Here is a 20,505-nt window from a genome sequence, read left to right as displayed (position 1 = left end):
AAGAAGGCTGATCGCCGTAGAATTGATGCTTTTGAATTATGGTGCTGGAGGAGACTCTTGAGAGTCCCATGGACTGCAAGAAGATCAAACCTATCCATTCAAAGAAATCAGCCCTGAGTGCTCACTAGAAGGACAGATCCTGAAGTTGAGGCTCCAGTACTTTGGCCACCTCATGAGAAGAGAAGACTCCCTAGAAAAGACCCTGATGTTGGGAAAGATGGAGGGCACAAGGAGAAGGGGACGACAGAGGATGAGATGGTTGGACAGTGTTCTCGAAGCGACTGGCAGGAGTTTGGCCAAACTGTGAGAGGCAGTGAAGAATAGGCGTGCCTGGCGTGCTCTGGTCCATGGAGTCACGAAGAGTCGGACACGACTGAACGACTGAACAACAACAAGGAGTCTCAAAGCGGCTAACAAGGACATGTGGATCCAGAAATGACCTCCACAATCACTTACGGACTCATTGTTAAAACTATGTGTATGGAAGACAATCTTACTCGGCTACGAGTGATCATCAAAGAAGAAGAAGAAAAAAGATTGAGAAGCAAAGCAGCTAGTAAGCCTGATCTTTATTAACTGTTGCCACAGGGTCCCCCCTCACCACACGCAGGAGGGAGGAGAGAACCCAGAACAATGGTGCACAAGCCCTTATATAGACTTTTGAAATTGCCCACCCTGTAGCCCAAGACCACCCCCCCCCAAAAAAAAATAATACATACATCGCAGAAGGAGGTGGTTTACAGCAGAAATCCTGTCTGCCAGGATACCTGTTAATGGTCACTGATTGCATTACCTGGGCAGCCTGGCCATTCTTTTGCGATGGTAAATAGTTTTAGTTCCTGAATCCAGGTCACAGGCTCACCCTATTCATACACAATTGTATGACAGGATTTGTAAGCAAAAAGACAAAGGGAAGGCTTTCCCCATTTCCTCCCTCTTTGCAGAGAAATATATTGAGGTCAGTTTGGGAGAGTCAACATGGTTTCAAGATTGCTCTCCTGTACTATTTCAGACACGTTGTTTGCCTTTTACATTTATGAACTCTGGTTTCTCTTCAGATTGTATAAATCTTTCGCCTTTTACATTTATGAACGTTTATTTTATATTTGGGACCCTAGAATTCTTATATTATTATTAGAATTTATATACCATCCTACACCCGGTTTGCAACATTTCTCCTATGAAAATAGGGACGTCATACTCAATGCCCTATTACGTAGCCCACTTAAGTCCCCATTTAGCACACTTAAGTCCCCACTTAGCCAACCTAATTCCTCACTGAAGTCTCCACTTAGCTGACTTAGTCAACTAAGCCCATTCAAGTCCCCACTTAGCCGACTTAGCCAACTAAGCCCAATTAACTAACTTAAGTCCTCACTTAAGTTTCCACTTAGCCTACCTAAGAGCCCACTTAGTGTACTGAAGTCCCCACTGAATCCCACTCAGTTGGGGGGGGCACAAAATGTGGGGTTTGCAGCACCAAACGGCACCAAACCAGCAGACCACTTTGGCACTGGTTTGGAGTCAATCGGACATGGTTGGGTTTAGGGCCATTTATTTTAATTATGACCCTGGTTTGGGTTTCAATTCCTTAGTTTGGGGAATGGCACAAAAGTGTGGGGTTTTCGGCACAAAACTTTGGCACCTGTTTGGAGTTACTTGGACAAGGCTAGATTTTTTGACATTAACTTGTGATCCCTATTTGCTGTTAATTACTCGGTTTGGGGGGCGGCGGCATGAAATGTGGGGTTCACGGCACAAAACAGCACTAAAGTAGCACCAAACCTTGGCATCAGTTTTGGGGGGGATCTAGAATTTCGGGATCACATGTTAATGAAGCTGTAACAGAGCTTGGAGAGAAGGGAGAGTCTGTAGCAGAGGAAAGTCCAGAATCAGAAGTGGAAGGGGATGGGGGTCAAGAAGCAGGGTGGAGGCAGGCTGCTGAAGAAGCCAGGGCAGCTTCCTTTCCTGCTGTGACCAGCTCTCCTCCCAGCTGGTCTCTCAGAACATGCAGAGAAATGAAGTGGGCTGAGCTAAGAGAGACAAGGCAAAGGAGCCAACATGTCATCTTGCGACCAAGCACAATAGTTTGGGATCCTTGTCTTCTATGAACTGTGAGTCATCACATACAAACAAATACCTTTTTGTTGCAACAAAATATTCCTTCCAGTAGCACAGTATTTCGCCAGTATTTTCTATGGACAGTTCTCACTTCTGGCCCAGGGATAAGATAGGATATACATGGAATAAACAAATAAGAACATAACAGCAATTAATGAGATTAAATTCAAGTTATTAACTTTATTCCACCCAAATAAATGGTTTTCATGATCTCCTAGACATAGAGAGGTTTAAAATGTAATGCTATAAAGATTAAAAATCATGCCAATTAACTAACTGGTGGAGAGCTTCAGAGGTCAATTTAGACTGAATAACCAGCAGAAAAAGCACTCTGGGGTTATAGTAGACAAATTCATCCAATCATATCTCAGTGTATGTTGTAAGATTAAGGGGGGGGGGAATAAATTCTGATTTAAGACAGGAGGCTTTCTACCGTAAGTTACGTGAAAGCTAATTTGGGACTACAGAAAGGTATTGCCCTAATACAGCTGAATGTTGCCGTATCAGTTTTCTTTGTTAATGTATTATTCATTGTTTTGAACATGGCAGGACAATGAAAGAGAATTCTTGAATAATACCCTGGAGAAGCTGGATGGTTAAAACAATGCCAGTGCTTCCCTTCCTGTTAAATATAATTGCAAAGTAAGCTGCTTGTCCTGTATTACTTAATATAGAAATGCTACAAGCTTTTTAATATGGCTGTATGGTTTGACAACTGCAATTGATAGAGTTCTCTTTTTCTACTGCGTCTGCGTAATATGTTTGCTGCTGCTACCAAAAGTTTTGTTAAGCAGGTTGGTGATGGAGGTCGACTAGTACCTGTTCGTAGCCTCAGTGAAGCTGATAAATATCAACCCCTCAGTCTTGTTATTAAGAAGAAAAGTTGTCTTATTTCAAGAAGATCCAAATTTGTTTCAACGCCATTCAGCCTAAAAGACATTCTTCAAGGAGAGAAAGAAATTTCAGCTGGTAAGTTTGTTTTTCAAACTTCTCAAAAGCTTATAAAAATATGATCTGCTGATTTTCAGAGACATAACCGAACAGGTGAAATGCAAAGCAATATGGAATTTGCTGCTTAAGCTGTTTTAGAGGAATCAAACAGTATGTCTACAATATAAGCAAGCATTTTGTGAAAAAGCATTTAATGTTTGCATTTAGTAAAAGACTGAAGAAGACATTTTAGGAGGTTTCATTGATAATGTATTGAGTACTTTTCAGCATTCATTACAAATTCGTTTTATATTTTTGGTGTAATCGTTCTGTGTTATATAACATCTGTCACTTACATGCAGTGTGATTCTAAAGTTTTTTATTTACCAATTACATTGAGTTCAGTGGGACTTCCTAGTAAGTGTGCTTAGAATTGCAGCATTAATATCCCAATATAGCATGTAATATCAGCTATTCACTGTTACAAAGGAGTGAGATCACTGCATGACAATACAATTTCCACATCTGTTCACAACTTTTTTGTACACGTGATATGTAGCTCCCTAGAGTTATTTAATTTGAAGTAATATGGCAGTGGGATGCCTGAGGTTCTATAAAATCCATTCTCTAGGTCCTTGTAGGCACAGGGAACATCTTGAGTATAATGCTGCACACAGTCTTTTAGAAGACCATCCTGCAGGTTATATGCTATCCTACATAACAGACAAGAAACTAAGGCAGACATTGCCCTTTAACAAAAACAAATAACAAAAGCAATTTCTGACAGTGAAAGATAGACAATTTACAGTGTAATCCTATACATTTCTACCCAAAAGCTAGCCCCATTGATTCATGTGGGACATGTATGTACCGTAAGTGTGTAAAAGATTGCAACTGATTTCAATAGAACCTAAATGTGACTGATTGAAACTGGACCCAATCCAAATTATTTTAGCTCTAAATGTCAGTGGTATTCTGAGATTATACACAATTTAAGTTATTACATAATTAATGAAGTGATGCTATTTTAGGGTAATTGTTCTACGGAAGGCAGCTCAGTTGCTTTCCATGTCTGTTGTCAAAGTAAAATAAGTAGCAATTAATATTTTCTACCATTGCAGATTACATGTTTTGAATATGAACATAATAATAATGGGATGGACATCACAAATGCAACCCTTCACCTATATTTTAAATGACAGATTCACTTTCTTTCTGTATTCCAGGAAAAGAGAGGTACAGTGGTACCTCAGGTTATAGATGCTCCAGGTTACAGACTCTTTTAGCCCAAAAATAGTACCTTGGGTTAAGAACTTTGCTTAGGATGAGACCAGAAATCGCGCGGTGGCAGCGGGAGGCCCCGTTAGCTAAAGTGGTACCTCAGGTTAAGAACAGTTTCAGGTTAAGAACGGACCTCCAGAACGAATTAAATTCTTAACCCGAGGTACCACTGTAATAGCAGAAAACAGTAGGCTACCCTTTGTAGAATATTTGAGTAGTGATATTTGAAGTCTACCAGAGGAGTCAGACGTGGTTTTGGGTTGATCACTTGGTCTGCATTCAAGTAATTTTAAAATGTTATCCGTTGTTTCCATGTTTGTTCTGGAAAGCCTCTTTTCTTTCCAGAGGGAAGGGGTTGCGAGCAGGAATTGTTTCCCACGCTTGCAGGGGTGTGTGGCCAAGTCCCCCTGCATCACTGAGTCCTGGGGCCGCGTCATGCTCCCCAGCCAGCCAACCCAGCTGGCAGGGGGGGCGTGGTTTAGTCGCATTTAAAAACAGCCGCGGGCACACGGACTCTCCCTTGTGTTTCCAGGCCTCCTCGGATCACCCGCCTGCCCTACCTCTAGGTTTTTCTCAGCTCCTAACCTTGCTATGGACTTCGGTTGGTCGCCTTGGTTGTCCAAGGGGCCTGGTAGGAATTTTTTCCACTTGGCAGATTGGCTCCAGCTACTTGTTTTTTCGCCTACCTTGTAGCAAATTGTCACAACTTTGTAAGGTTTGGCAGTTAGGCATTGGAAAACGCATTGTGTGTTGGAGGGGAGGTTGTGGCCATCACCTACCCCTCCCCTTGAAGGGTATTCTGTTAAGGGAATCTGGCAGTTGTGGTTCCTGTCCAATGCCCAGGTGGTGACTAGGGCCATGGCACGACCCCCAGTGACTCTAGGGGAAAGCTTCCAGTTGATCCGCATCAACAAGCTCCCCATACAGGTTGTTAACCATTGTGTGACTCCTTGCAGAGCAGGCAGGAGTCAAGTATAGTCTGTTCAGATCCAGTGCCTAAGCCAATACCACTCACATTCTGTAACCAATAAAGTTGTGGCCTTTTTTAGCCCATTAACCTAAAATACTTGTGTACATGTATCTTATTTTATCACCAAGCGGAGGCAGGGCCTCGCCTCACAAACTTTATGTAAGTTTTGTCAAAATGTTTATATCTCAACTGAGAATTCTAAATATTATTATTTGCCAATGAATACAAGTGGGATAAACTTTGTAAGAGATATACTAAGATAGCTGCCTCCCAACTATGGAACTCCTTCCTTGAAACTTGCTGGTGTCCATGCATGATGATCTGAGCATCTCTTGGAAGTGTTTTCAGCTGGCTTTTAAGTGGAAAAGAGGTGAGGATTTTGAAAATCCTTTGATCTGAGACAATTTTATTATGAGTAATTCATTGTTAATATTTTTAACAGATGCTTGTCCTGAGCCGTTGGCTTGGCATCTTGATCATATTAGCATACCTACTTATTTCTTATTCTTGTTAAGTACAACAAGCAAAGTAGTTTTACAAGAGGTAATCCACAAAGTAATTAAGGCTGCAATCCTATGCACACATATCTGGGAATAGTTCTCTCTTCACTGAACACTTACTGGTTGAGTACATATGGGTAGGCTCAGGCTGTAAGAGATGAGAATCTGAACATATTATAATGTTTTAGTATCTGATGGGTGTGCAGTTTTTATAAACCATGTTTCAGATTAATATTATATATGAACTTAATTCCAGACTTCAATAAGCAGCCTCTTTCCCTTAGGTATTTCATCCTACCAGTTACTGAATTATGAAGATAAATCAGATGTAGCGCTCAACGGTAGACGAGGAAATCCTATTATGAACTCCGCTGGGGTCAATATCACTGGATCAGATTCTCTTGCAGTGAAGGCTTCCTTTGGCATTGTAACTAAACATGAGGTTGAGGTACCAACATTACTCAGAGAACTTACCAGTAGGTTGGTATTATAGTTTCCATTGTTTTACTATTTAAGCTGCACTTGACAAATGAGCACTAAAATGTGGATGCAATATGGGTTATAGGTTTAGGTGCCATAAATAGAAGAAATATGAAACTATGTGTATTATGTCTCCCTTTATTGCAGAAAAATGAATTTTGAGCACTGCCTTGTTCGTCAGTCACGAGAAAGTAAGAGGACAGTTCTTTGTGTGGTCATGGAGAGTATTCGAACGACACGGCAGTGTTCACTGTCAGTGCATGCTGGCATGAGAGGTGACACAATGAGGGTAAGTGAGCATGTTTAACCATGTTAAACATGCTTTTAAAGCATGTTTTTAACATTAATGTTATATATATATATATATATATATATATATATATATATATATATATATATATATATATTGTGTGTGTGTGTGTGTGTGTGTATATAAACTTTTTAAATGGTAATTTGCCTTGGGGCTCCTTTTTGGGCCAAAAGACAGCTCATAAATAATTTTATAACTACGGTAATTAAATAATTATGAATAGTGAAATGTTTATCGGCCGGTTTAAGAACACCTAACTCTATACAGGTTTGTTGCCTATGTATAGAAATCATATTCTCTTCTGGCTGACAAGGTTATCTTTAACCCAAAGATTAAATAGAAGCTTGTCCAATTAAAGATATACATCCCAATCTAGGTGAGGAGGTTCTGATGCATACATAGACTGCCCCCACCGCCACCTTTTTGGGCTGTCCTCCTTACATCAGTGGTGGACAGGGCAGTTCCATGTGTGTACATTTTGTGCCCCATGAACCTGCCTGTTCCATAGGGTGGCCATGTGTCCTTCCTACATTACAGTCCTCTATTTGAAGGGTTGTCTGGTCCAAGTCCAGTTTGAAGATAAACAACCTAAAGAAGAGAGAACAGGGGCCTTGAAGTTGTCCATCAAAAGTTAGCTTCTGGACACCAGGCCGAGCAGGCACACAAGTTACCTGGTCACAGTCTTCCCCACTTATGGTGAGATGCATTGTATTTCTATTTAAGTTATAGAAATTATTTGTAAATTTGCATTTTACATATAAATTAGCATATGCAAACCTGTGCCCTCTTTTTATCAGTACACAAGTGGCCACCCTACACTTCCACTGAGATAATGTGAGAGTTTTGTAAGCACTGTAATTCGTTTTGTGCACAGACTTGTGGATCCTCTTTTCCTGATTTGCTTCTCAGTTTTGAAGGGCATTTTTTAAATGTTGTTATAAACAACTGGGCAAATTGTCCTAATTTCATTAGAACATCATCATCATCTGTACCATAGTGAAGTACTAGCCTTCCACTGGCTGGCTTTGACATTAAAGTTAAAAAAGAGTCATATTATGTGTTAGGTTTCCAATACTTATTTAGCTTAATCTGCATTTTTATTCAAAAAAAATTCAATACTGATGTTAACACTGTATCTTTCTTTTTAAAAATAGTTTCATATTATTGATGACTATAATTACAAAGGACGTGACAAAGCTATTGTCTTTCCTGCTCATACAACTATTGCATTTAGTGTGTTTGAGCTTTATATTCACTTGGATGGTAATTTTGGTAAGTAGTCTGTTTTTCAATTGTGAGTGCAATTACTATTTTACATTGTTCTTGTTCTGAGATTGGGAATGTTTAGTCTGGAATGCTATAAACATTATATTCATGCTTTATTGTGTGCTTGTGGTCCATAGCTGTCAAGTTTTGGATTTGAAAATAAGGGATCAGCAGCCTCACCTATCCCGGGGACAGTCACATGGCAGTGGTGGGCGGAGCCAGAAGCAAAAGTGGGCGGCACTAGTGTGAACGCGCGCAGTAGGCTTACTGTATTTTGGAAACGCTGCCTGTGGGCTACGACGCCTGTAAGCGCGGGAAATGGCTCCCGCTTGCTTTGAGGCTGCAAGGAGGCGAGGTCTTCCCAGTCCCTGGCCAGCAGGGGGAGGGAGAGGAGCTGCTTCCTTTGAAAAAATGAGAAATTAAAGGGATATAAAAAATAAGGGATAGCAGCAGGAAACTGCTTGAAATAAGGGAGATTCCCGGGGAAAACGGGATACTTTGCAGCACTGTTGTGGTCAGCAATCTCATTCACTTCAGGGCTTGCATCCATACCCTAGAGATATACATACATATCTGCAAGGGTACACACAGTAACATCTACCAGTAGATTCAAACTATGGCCCCAATCCAGGGACAGTAGTGGGACACACATTCACATGTGCATTGCAAGACAGATGGAAATCAGAGCCTCATCCATACCATGCAGGGTGATGGATATTGTATTAGATTTGCATCTGAATTTGGATGACAATGGACGCAAATGATTCTGTTCCTGGAAGTTTGCTTCCACCTTAAAAAAAAATCACCCTTGCTGAATCAGCTGGTTTGTGTTCAATTTTGTGTTGTAGTTTTGCCTTGTTTAATATAACTTTTTCTATAAAATTAAAAAGCAAATTTTCATTAATAATAATAAACTGTATTATGAAATTGTGCTGTTTCTGAATACTTAAAATATATGTAATATTTTTTTCCAGAGCTCTGTGTCACTCCAGAATCAAAAGGAGGATTTGAAAGAGAGCCATCAAGATCATTTTCACTAACTAGATTAAGGAATTTGTTTTATCGAAGTATGAGGTTTGATATTTATGTGCATTGCACTAATTAATTTGATTGGTAATGTATTTCATAGTATTTCATATTATGGTTATTATTGAAGTTCATGCTTATAGCTGCACTGAGAAGTATTTTATATATATATACACACACTTAAAATAATTGCATAGATTTCAAAATATGCAGAATGCATCAATTTTTAATTATAATTACCAAAATAATGAATTTGCTTAATTTAAAAATTAAAATTTTAATTGTTTCAGTTTTACAGAAAGATTATACTTATTAGTCTTTAAAGACCTTTCAAGATGTATAGCAGTAATATGACACACACAAAAGTGAAGGTAGCCACATTGGGGCATAATTAAAATATTTCCAGAGTCCATATTAAGCAAATACTTTTAGCAGGGCAGAAAAATATTGCAAAATAGTGTTAAGTTCTCCAGAATTCTTCATCAGGCTAGTTAGTAAATAAAGAAAAAAGAAAGAAAATGAGGGGGTGTAAAACCATCTCTGCACCTACAACACCTAGTTTTTGTGGCCCCAGAATCAGCCCTTGATTTGGAGAATCAGCCGTTGTTTTGCCCACCCTCCTTACAGGCCTTAGTGTAGCCTGATACCTACATGATACCCAAGGGGCCTCATTTGAATGTCTGTTATCTCCTAACCTCACCATACATTTAAAGCACATCCAATGCACATTTAAAGCATGTGACGTTCCCCAAGGAATCCTGTGAACTGTTGTTTCCCATTGCCAAGCTACAGATTCCAGCACCCTTAAACAACTAAAAAGGTAAAAGACCCCTGACAGTTAAGTCCAGTCGTGAATGACTCTGGCGTTGCGGCGCTCATCTCACTTTACTGGCCAAGGGAGCCGGTGTTTGTCCGCAGACAGTTTTTCCAGGTCATGTGGCCAGCATCACTAAGCCACTTTTGGTGAAACCAGAGCAGCACACGGAAACGCCGTTTACCTTTCCGCCGGAGCGGTACCTATTTATCTACTTGCACTTTGATGTGCTTTTGAACTGCTAGGTCAGCAGGAGCTGGGCCCGAGCAACGGGAGCTCACTCCGTTGCGGGGATTCGAACTGCCAACCTTCCAATCTGCCCACTCTGTGATCAAGATGCAGAGATGGCCTTACCACCAATTTTTTTTCTCCCCACTATTTTTAGCTTTGCTTGCAGTGTAGCTTAATGAAGAGTCCTAAATATTTTTGCTGGCCTAATAAAGATATCATAAGAGTTGGAAATCAACAATATTGTGCTATGCTTGTAATACGGTCAAGCTACTGAACAGTTAATTCACACAATTCTTGGAGCTGTGGATGTATTTGGATGGACAGGTAGGCAGGGGCGTCGCTAGGGGGGTGCGGTGGGGGCGGTACGCCCCGAGTGGCAGGCGTGACAAGCGGCGGGTGGGGGTGACAAGCGGCGGCCCCTCCCGCCACTCCCCACGCAACGCCGGTCACCCTGGGAGCAGCAGTGCTGCACGGACGGGGTGCTCCCTCGGCCGTGCGCTGTTGCTCCCGGGGCAACGGAGCAAGCGGCGGCGCATGGGGTTGACAAGCGGCAGCCCCTCCCGCCATTCCCAAGCGCTGCCGCTCCCTCCGTCACCCCAGGAGCAACAGCGCACGGCCGAGGGAGCACCCCGTCCGTGCAGCGCTGCTGCTCCCGGGGTGACCGGCAGCGTGGGGAGTGGCGGGAGGGGCCGCCGCTTGTCACCCCCACGCGCTGCCGCTGGCTCAGTCGCCCCGGGAGCAGCAGCGTCGGACCGCCGCTTCCACAGCCTCCTTTTGAGCCACAGAGCTTAAAAGCGGGCTCTTCGGCTTAAAAGGGGGCTGCAGAAGCGGTGGCGGCACTCCCGGAAACGCCCCGGGGGCGGGGCATCGTGACGGCACAATGTGATGTCGCGACGCCCCGCCCCCGGGGCGTTTCCTTTGCCGCCCCGGGTGCCGTGGAGCCTAGCTCCGCCACTGCAGGTAGGGCTTAGTGCACAGCAATTGAGTCAGGGCCTGTCCGACATTAGTCATATTATACATGTCCTATGCCTGAGAAATTGGTCAGTTCCATGTCTTTAATGGGGCTGCACTCTCCTTGAAAGAGCAGGTATGCAGGCTGGGAGTGATTTTGTGTCCAGCTTTGTTATTGGAGGCCCAGGTAGTCTGACTAGAAGTACCTTTAGCCAGCTGCAGCTGCAGCCATTTGTGAACCCGGAGAACTTGACCACAGTACTGTAGTCAAATAGGCATATAGAGGGTAAGGTTATCCCACAAATAAACTGGTTCAAAGCTGCTCCACGTTTTTTTATACAGTGGTACCTCTGTTTATGAACTTAATCCATTCCAGAAGTCTGTTCTTAAACCAAAACCGTTCTTAAACTGAGGCACACTTTCCTTAATGAGGCCTCCTGCCACCGGTGCCCTTCCACTGTTCGGCTTCTGTTCTTAGACCAAGGTAAAGTTCTCAAAAATTCAATAATATATCTAACTAGAGGCAGGACATATGAAACCTAAACATTTTAACTTTACTGCTTCGATTTTGGGAACTGACACTATTGCAGGTACTTATTTTGCATTTGTAAGAAATAAAGCAAGGGACGTGTCAACCCATTGTGCAAAAAGATGGACACTTTCTGTAGGTTGTTGTTGTTGTTGTTCAGTCGTGTCCGACTCTTCGTGACCCATGGACCAGAGCACGCCAGGCACGCCTTTTTGTAGGTAAAATTATGCTATTATTTTTATGAACTTGTTAGGATTTAATGATGACTGTAGATTATGGGAGGAATTCAGTGTCGTGCTAAGGCAATCATTCCATCAGGACATTTCAGCTTGCCAGTTGGAAACACACACATTCTTCCCCTTCACATCAGAGCCAATTTTGGGGGAATGGGGGGGGGGAGGGAAGGCCCCATTACACAAGTGAAACTCCTTGCTTCTGCTTACAGGACTCAGTTGTTGAATCCCACCCTCTGGGCTAAATGAAGTGTTTGTATTTTTGTCAGGGATTGACCAGATAATTGTGCCATTGGATTTAGCAATCTTTCTTCTTTGTGTCTGTGTGTGCTTTCCCCTTCAGACAAAAGGGTAATGGATATCATTGCTCACTCAGACAATTACTTAGATGACCTTTTCACAGACTACTATGAAAAAGCTGCAAGCATGACGGATGTCTCCACAAACTATTTCCGAGAAGGGGCCCATATACGAGTGAATTTGCTTAACAATCACATCCCCAAAGGTCCTTGTTCGTTGTGTGGAATGGGAAGCTCCAGAAGAGAAACTGTCTATGGTTGCCTTGAGTGTTCTTTTAATGGACAAAAGTTTGTACGACTACATGCTGTGCCTTGTTTTGACCTCTGGCACAAGAGAGTGAAATGAAAATTTCTGGAAATGCATGTTGATTGAATCCAGATTGTTGCTTACACTTAGTACCCACTGAAATTAAGTCACACCTGACTTTTCCACTTTGAGGTCAGGAAGACCTAAGTACAACTGACTTGTCCTGGATTAAACCCTATGCATATATTTAGGTATTTAGGTATGATTGTGCCATGGAATCTCTTGTGCATTTTAATTGCAAAATAAGGAGCCACAAATGCTTTTTTCTCCTTCCGTGTTTTGATATGATGGCTTCCCACATATGCTCTGTTATTGGTTAGTTCTTTCTAACTGCATAATGTAACACAGCTAAGAGATACACATCCGAGTTAAAAAATTCACAACAGCATTTTGTAATAAATCTAAAAAATGTGTAAATTATGTTTAGCAGTAACCATTTGTAGAAGTAATTTGGAAACATTGGCTTTTGTCTAAAGGCAAGAATGTGTTTCACCTTAACTACACCACAGTAAGACAGTAATGAAGAGATATGAATTATTTATTAACGGCATAAATATTTAATTGAAATATCAGATTACGAACATGTTTGTCTTTGCTCTGGTTAAACAGAGAAATAAAAACTGAATTGAATCTTAGTATGACATGTTTCCATTAAAATTTGCCAATGTCACCAATTACATCTCTCTCCTATTTAGTCCATATTTATCATTAATACAGAGCAAGTTAAGTATTTTTTAAATGTTAGACTTGCTGTTATCTGGTGCCTTTTGATGTATTTGACAATATTTTTTGTAATAAAGCTATATAATTTTGGAATAAACGAGTCAATTACATATCTGATGTATGTATTCAATACTATTATCACTGAGATCTAGCCATTAGGTGGCAGTATCTGCCACTGTGTTTAAAACCACATGTTAAAATTGGCACTGCTGGGGTTGTCTAGAATTTCTGTTACATATTTATCTACCAATGCATTGGTAAAAATAGAAGGGATTAAACACCTGATTCTCTTTAGATCTGAATATAGCACAGTCACTGAGGCTGGATTCTTTCTTGACCCCAGTGCTGTTTGGTTTTTGATATAAACACTGTGGGGGAGACCTAACTGGCATTTAAGTTGTCCAAGAGTTGTGCATTTAATCAGTAATACAGTACTTAGCTTGTACACAGCTGTTTCCATACAGATGACACACTTTACTTTCTCCATATGCTGGAGGACATGGCCGGGTTGGCGGTGGATAATGAAACATGGATACCCTATTTGCTGCAGAGTAAGGACACGACTGGACCTAATGGTCAGGGGTCACCTTTACCTTTAAGGACATAAGAGATGGTTACCGGTAATTAGGCTAACGACCCATTTAGTCCAGTATCCTGTTCTCAGTGGCTTGCCAGATGCCTGTGGGAAGCATGTAAGCAGGTTGCGAACACACCACCACTCTCCCCTCCTGCAGTTTCCATGAACTCAGTGTATTTAGGCGCTTCTGAGGAAGGGAAAACTTTTCATCAGGGTTAGTAGCCATGAATTTGTCAACCTCTTTTAAAGCCATCCAGGTTGGCACTCCCACTGCCTCACGAGTGAACAAATTTTATACATCTCTTACCATCTTCTCTTATGTGCCTTTTTCTCCAAACTAAGAGCCCCAAATGTTGTAGTATCTGGGTGGGGTGGCTAAAAAAAAAAGATGCTTCAGACAGAATACTAAACCACAGATAAAACAAGCCACAGTTCCTAAGCCAAAACTATGGTTTCATGCCGGTTTGTTGCCAAAAAAGCAGACAAACCCCCCCCCCCCCCAGGTTAGTCTACTTGGCTAATTTTTGGACACTGCAATAAGCCATACTTTGGCTAAACAAACAATGGGCTAGCATTATGTGTGAATCAGGCCATTAAGTGAAAATGTGCAACTGAGCTTCAGTGCCATTAAGGCAACTCTTGATCTGCTCCAAAAATGGCTCCCACAGATTTTCAAAATGAATGTTAACCAGGAGGGAAGTAAAGATGCCACAGGAGTGGGGGGCAATTTGGAGAAAACAAAACAAAAAAGGGAAATTACTTCATCAGCAACACTATATTTGGCATAGCTGTAAATTCCCCGTTAATTCTTACAACTTTAATTCAGATTATTTCATAAGAATTACAAAGTATGTGGAGCCACCAGTATTTCATTTAATTTCAGTAACATTTTTAATCATGATAAAAAGGTATAAAAATTTCCCTCAACCAACATACATGAAATATTATGTGACAAAGAAATTCCATTTTGGTTAAAGCCATTAATCTAATGGACAAGTCCCAGGGAAATCAAACAGGGCTAAAGTGTAATCACAAAAAGCTGTGTACTTGGTTACAAACATTTCCACAGGTACACCTTCACTTCAATGTGTATTTGGGGCTCCTCAACTAGCAGGATTTCATACTACCTTCAGTGCAGTGGGTAACGAAGCCGTGTCCCCTCCACTGAAGGGCATGGGGAAGTCCTTGTGAAAGCTCCATGTGCGCATGGGAGGAACTGCTGGACTCTGAACCAAATGTCCATAAAACAGGTATGGGGAACCTGTGGCCTTCTAGCTGCTATTGGACTGCATCCCCTATCATCCCTGATCATTGGCCAAGGTGATTTGGGCTGATGGGAGCAGGAGTCCAACAACATTGGCAGGGCTGCAGATTCCCCTTTCCTGCCACACAGACTTTTTTTTTAAAGCAATGATCTGTTATAGTTCATCGTGTTGGTAGACGTTATACTCCTTGGCAGATATGAAGCCGTCTCCATCATGGTCATTCTTTTTAAATATATCAAGCAAAACATCACGATGAACGGAAGGGTCACGTTTCTTGCCATCTCTTTCAAATTCCTTCTTCAGGTAATGATCTATCTAAAGGAACAACAATCGACAGATTTTTTATCTCAAACTTTGTTATGTATTGAAAATGGTGTTAATTTAGGTTATATGTTATAATGGGGAACATCAGAATATGACCCGTGTTACCTCATGTTTTGAGAGTTTTTTGTCACTGTCCAGGTCCATTTGAGAAAACGCTTCAACACTGCGGGGTCCTTGTGTTACCGCATACAGTTCAATCTCAAAGATCAGTGTTGCGTTAGGTGGAATCTTTGCAGGTTCTAAAAATGTAACAAGACCATTTTGGGAACTGTGTACACACATCTGACAGATAATCTTAACCACAAACTGGAGTATTTTTTTGATGGTTATTTGGAAATGTGTGAATTATGGACTCTGGTATATATACTTGTTTTTTAAATACTTTGCTTTGTTGAACTACTCTGAATCTGAGGCAGCTCTCCTGATTATTAGAGGCAAAATACAACTGGATGTTCCCATATACACACTCCTTTTTGGGGTGTATTCCCACATGGATTGTGCCCCAAGTCTATTGTCAAGCCATTCTAAACTAGTAAACTGCTTACTCACAAAAAACAACAACGGTTCCACCAGATTTGTTTTGTCATTTTCAGAAAGCTGCTTGAAAAATGTGGCCTGTGCTTCAGCCATCAGTAATAGCTGGGGTGGGGGATGGCAAGCCAATGGCCCTCGGCCCTGCCTTTATCTATCAGCATTGCCAATTGGCCTTTGGTGGGCGAGGCTACAGGGAAGACCACAGGGAGAACTTCATCTCTCTAGTTCACTCAGGGGCTCCCACATTGGACTAAGGCCAGCACTTTCCTCATGCGTGTCAGAAAATTACTTGATAAATATGAAATGGCTATCTAGTCAATCAAGCATGAACAGCCATTCCACTAAAAAAAAAAAAAAGCATAATTTGAAATACAATTTTTGGAGTAGGCAAGGTTAAGATTTCAGGGATAAAAGTTTCTCCACCTCAAGGAGGAAAATGGGCTTCAAAGGAAATCCATGTTTATCTTCTAGTTTGATACAACATCTTCCCGTATCAAAAGGGACACAGTGGTACCTCAGTTTAAGAACAGCCCTGTTTACGAACTATTTGGCACACGAACTCCGCAAAACCGGAAGCAGTGTTGCAGTTAGCGAACTTTACCTCGGTCTACAAATGGAAGCCGAACGGTGGAAGGGCACTGGCGGTGGAAGCCTCATTAGGGAAAGCGTGCCTCAGTTTAAGAACGGCTTTGGTTTAAGAACGGACTTCTGGAATGGATCAAGTTCGTAAACAGAGGTACCACTGTACCAAAGTTTAGCAGCTTTTGAGAAAGAAAGCATACTGATAATGGCAGACAGGTACCAGTAATGAAGGAGAAAGCTTCCAAAGTCAGTCCGAAACAAGTATTTTGCAAGCCATGCGCTTGCTGTTGGCAAATACAGAATTTGGGAACTCATCTAAAATGATAAGGACTAAAAGTATGGCAGTTCAGACAGAAGATTAGTGCTAGAGTGACATGCTTTTCATGCAGGCCATAGGTTCAATCCCTGGCATGTCCAGGCAGGGCTGGGAAGGTATCCTACTTGAAACCCTTCAGAGCTGCTGTCAGTCAATGAAAATAATACTGAACTAGATGGTACATTGATCTGCCTCAGTGAATAAGGCAGCTGCCTATGGTCCTAGAATTTATTTCTGAGTTTCCATATACTGCACTGAAAGCTAAAGGTTGCAACAGATATCCTCTCTGAGAACAAAGGGAGATCAAACGTCATATGCAGAACTCACAATAAATAAAAATGAAATTATAAACTTTTATGTAGAGGCTAAGATAGTTCAATCCCCTATACTGAACAGAGCTCACCAGCCTGTCAGGTTGATAGACACATCCCTTGTTTAAATGTCTCAGGGAGCAATAATAGGAGACTTAACTGAATCTCTGTGTATGGGTGATCATTATATGTAACTGGCCTGATGTGTCCAATAGGTCACTAGTTGCCCTGTGCTGGGCCCAGACACCTCCCCCCCTTAATTTTTTTTAGTAGAAATCCTCACACACGCTGCAGCAACACAACTGCTCGGTTTCTAGAGTTAGTAGCTAAACTAAAAAAAGATTTAAGCGCAAGCAGTTTTGAGAGTAATACATACCACAGGAAAACCCGTGAAAAGTTCTAGAAAGCCACATGCATTCTTGACATTCAAAACTAGTGCCCTCTTGCTCAGCATGCACAAACAATGCTCTGAAAGAATATAAGAGTGTTGCACATGGGAAGAAAGGCCTCCTTCAAGTTCAGCCTAAAAAAGATAGTCACAGTTAGTATTCAGCAAACAAGCAATGCGCATTTGCACGTTGAGAATACATATTGAGAAACCAAGGTATGTTAAATCTGGTCGAGGTATGATGGCCAAATTTATCACTCGCTTCAGCAGACTTTAAATCACAAGTTGGCCTACAGGGATGTTGTGCATGTCAGATGTCAAATCGCAATGAGGTCAAACCTGGGCATCTGGATATTTAAAGAATCACCAGTTCCAGCTAAGATTCAAAAGGCAAAGGTTTCAGCCCAATAACGTTAGTTGGGATTAAGTCCCAATGGAACAAGTCAGTCAAGATTATCTCAAGACACACTGAGACTTAGTTCCAACTATGTTTAGCTGGATTGGAGTCACGGTGAAGGCTTACTCAACGTCACTCTGACTGAGAGATACATGATCTGTCCTTGGAATTGACTCTGGTATGGGTCTAAAATTAAGATCAGTCCAGACATAAAGCCAAACCATTGCAGGGACTGGGAGAGCCCCTGCAGGCTTTTATGTTCCCTCCTTGCACTATGATTTACTATGATGTTCAAACTGACAAACTATGGATAGTGCTAACCATGATTTAGAAATTCAATCCAAGCAGTGGTTTCAAACTATGAAGGCAAGGTACTAACCAAAGGTTGCCAATTTCAACATCAGGACAAAATGGGGTCAGGAAAATGCTGAAAGCGAAGGAAGAAACCTGCAGGTAAGAGGAGAGGAAAAGGAGGCTATAAACAAACCTGTGGGGCTACTTCTGGTCATCAAACAATGGTTTGGCAATATGCTTGAACTGAACCATAAAGCTAGGTACAAAAGCAACAAAACCGGAATTGAACGGTTATAGCCATTACAAAATGCCAGTGAACAAGTAACATGTAGGGAAGAGGCTGGAAATGTGATAGATGATAGATAGATCCCAGTTCCTTCTCTACAGACTGAAGCAATATAGCTAAAGTAGAGAGAATGGCTTTTCGCCTTAACATGCAGCCTTGCTTTACCATATCCTTGTTCCCCATAGGCGAGCGATGGAGGTATGATCACTTTCCGTTTCTCTCCAGGACACATATTCAGCATTGCAATATCTAAACCTTTAATTACTTGTCCGACACCAAGGACAAACCATTTTGGGTGGCCGTTGTTTTGTGTTCGACTACAAAGAAATATTAAAAATAGAGAGAGAGGCATTTAATATTTTACAGGTTTAAGAAACAAGTTCAGTATACAAGAACATCATTTTTGGTCAACATTTATTAGTACGTACTTAAATGCCTGGGGATACTTGGATCTGGACTGTTTTCACACACTAATACCACATCCTGTAGAGTTATATCTGTTATATTTTATTTACACGATCAGAATTAATTTCAGGAACAAAAATGCTCTTTCTGTACAGCCTGAGCAGGAGTGGTGAACAACGTTATAGCTAACTGTTGTAGCTTGTCTTGAAAACCACCCCACTGCCGTGCTCACAGTTGTGAAGGATATTCTTATGTTAAGAATGGCCCGTGTCACCATTAAGAAAAAGAGGTCGGAATAGGCCAATTTATCTGGGCTGTCCCTGGATAAAGTGATTTTCTTCATTAAGTTCTCAAAGTTTTTAACCCAGCTCAAGGTTGTCATCTGAACTAGCCAGACGTTTAACTGATAATTAATCACAGTCAGTCCATCATTTGAAAAATAAGACTCTAGAAGCAAAAAGGTAAAGGACCTCTGGGCAGTTAAGTCCAGTCAAAGGCGACTATGGGGTTGCGGCGCTCATCTCACTTTTCAGGCCGAGGGAACCAGCATTTGTCCACAGGCAGCTTTCTGGGTCATGGGGCCAGCATGACTAAACCGCTACTGGCGCAAAGGGACTCTGTGACGGAAACCAGAGTGCACAGAAACGCCGTTTACCTTCCTGCCGTGGCGGTACCTATTTGCACTGGCATGCTTTCGAACTCCTAGGTTGGCAGGAGCTGGGACAGAGCGACAGGAGCTCAGTCCGTCAAGCAGATTCAAACCTTCAATCAACAAGCCCAAGAGGATCAGTGGTTTAGACCACACCAACACCCACATGCTAGGAAATGGCATTTTGGCGACTGTAACCTTGGTTTAAGGAGGAATTTGGCACCTAGCTTATACTGGGTGAGTCTTTTAAAAGAGGCCCCATGGAACATGTGTACTCTGTATCCACGGGGCCTCTTTTAAAGGACTCACCCCGTATATCTGAGTTTCTAACACTGCACACACATATAAGCTAGGAACCAAATTTCTTCTTAAACCAAGGTTACACTTTTATTTTCCAAATGATGGGTTATAGGCGTAGTGCATGTGTGCCTAGATACTATATACCTAGGGGCCTTTGACCTTCTAGGACCTATGACCCACTCTCCACATGCCTTAAGAAAATAATGGGGGTGGTCCTCTGACCAATACATACTGCACATGTAAAACATATGCATACATGTTATCAAGCGATTCTGAAAGCATCTGTGATTTTCGGATGATCAAGGAAGGATATTGTACTAACACCCCCCCCCCTTTAAAGACAGTAAGTTTTACTTCCTAAATTGCGTGGCACAACTCACATTGACTTTGGAACCCAACATTCAGGTTGCCAACCTTTATTTTTGCGTTCAAAGTACCGCTTCCTTGTGTTTTATATCCGCGGCGTGGGCCGAGTCCCAAAGCAAGCTTTGGATTGCCTTACCTGCAATAGAACTTGGACTTTTCCCCGGCCAGGTACCCGTCGTAATGGGCATTAAGCAGGTCCCCCTTCTTGCTCTTCGGCTGGCAGTTTTCGGGGACGTGCACGACTTCCATCTGAACTTCGTCGGCGGAGGCGCCCTCCTCCTTCTTCTGCCCGTCCGCCCGGAGGGTTACGAGGGCGAAAGCCTGGAGGAAGAAACAAATCCCCGCGGCGAAGTGCATAGCTGCTGGAGCAGAGAAGATCGCGGCTGCGGGATCTGCCTCGCTGCTCGCCGGGGCTGCGTGGCACTAGCATTGTTCGACGTCACGGGAGCCGAGAGGGGCGCGGCCCGGGGTTGCTTCAGCATCTGTCTCGCCTCCTTCCGGCGGATGCGCGGGCGGCGCGGGATGTCCCCCGCTTGCGCT

The 20,505-nt window shown here is 42.2% G+C and overlaps 2 protein-coding genes across 4 annotated transcripts; one reads left to right on the top strand and one right to left on the bottom strand.

Annotated features, from left to right (window-relative positions):
* Positions 1-2,543: 2,543 nt before the first annotated feature.
* On the top strand, positions 2,544-12,437 carry PJVK (pejvakin). Of its 3 annotated transcripts, XM_033167351.1 has the most exons (7): positions 3,004-3,090; positions 4,173-4,287; positions 6,087-6,282; positions 6,430-6,571; positions 7,747-7,864; positions 8,833-8,925; positions 11,986-12,437. In XM_033167351.1, the coding sequence occupies exons 3-7, from the start codon at positions 6,164-6,166 to the stop codon at positions 12,285-12,287; spliced, it is 774 nt and encodes a 257-aa protein (XP_033023242.1). In that variant the 5' UTR covers positions 3,004-3,090; positions 4,173-4,287; positions 6,087-6,163; the 3' UTR covers positions 12,288-12,437. The 3 variants fall into 3 exon arrangements, with proteins under 3 accessions (XP_033023234.1, XP_033023242.1, XP_033023251.1); XM_033167343.1 differs by lacking the exon at positions 4,173-4,287 and having other exon boundaries at positions 2,544-3,090; XM_033167360.1 differs by lacking the exons at positions 3,004-3,090; positions 4,173-4,287 and having other exon boundaries at positions 6,180-6,278.
* Positions 12,438-14,424: 1,987 nt separating this feature from the next.
* FKBP7 (FKBP prolyl isomerase 7) lies at positions 14,425-20,442 on the bottom strand. Its single transcript, XM_033167330.1, has 4 exons — positions 20,102-20,442; positions 18,411-18,562; positions 15,243-15,376; positions 14,425-15,128 (listed from the first exon to the last, which is right to left on the bottom strand). Exons 1-4 carry the CDS (start codon positions 20,320-20,322, stop codon positions 14,967-14,969), a joined length of 669 nt encoding a protein of 222 aa, XP_033023221.1. The 5' UTR covers positions 20,323-20,442; the 3' UTR covers positions 14,425-14,966.
* Between the last annotated feature and the right edge of the window lie 63 nt (positions 20,443-20,505).

This window comes from Lacerta agilis, chromosome 1 (genome assembly GCF_009819535.1).
Source record: "Lacerta agilis isolate rLacAgi1 chromosome 1, rLacAgi1.pri, whole genome shotgun sequence".
In the NCBI taxonomy this organism is placed as follows: domain Eukaryota; kingdom Metazoa; phylum Chordata; class Lepidosauria; order Squamata; family Lacertidae; genus Lacerta; species Lacerta agilis.
This window is presented reverse-complemented; position numbering and strand designations above follow the sequence as displayed.

What these genes read in the sequence shown, in the direction of transcription:
- PJVK (XM_033167343.1), top strand. Translation starts at nt 2,880, where the DNA reads ATGTTTGCTGCTGCTACCAAAAGTTTTGTTAAGCAGGTTGGTGATGGA. An exon ending in TGAGAGGTGACACAATGAGG is followed by an intron (nt 6,572 to 7,746) that starts GTAAGTGAGCAT and finishes TTTTAAAAATAG; the next exon opens with TTTCATATTATTGATGACTA. An exon ending in TCACTTGGATGGTAATTTTG is followed by an intron (nt 7,865 to 8,832) that starts GTAAGTAGTCTG and finishes ATTTTTTTCCAG; the next exon opens with AGCTCTGTGTCACTCCAGAA.
- FKBP7 (XM_033167330.1), bottom strand. Translation starts at nt 20,322, where the DNA reads ATGCACTTCGCCGCGGGGATTTGTTTCTTCCTCCAGGCTTTCGCCCTC. An exon ending in CTATGGGGAACAAGGATATG is followed by an intron (nt 15,377 to 18,410) that starts GTAAAGCAAGGC and finishes TTACATTTTTAG; the next exon opens with AACCTGCAAAGATTCCACCT. An exon ending in AAAAACTCTCAAAACATGAG is followed by an intron (nt 15,129 to 15,242) that starts GTAACACGGGTC and finishes TTGTTCCTTTAG; the next exon opens with ATAGATCATTACCTGAAGAA.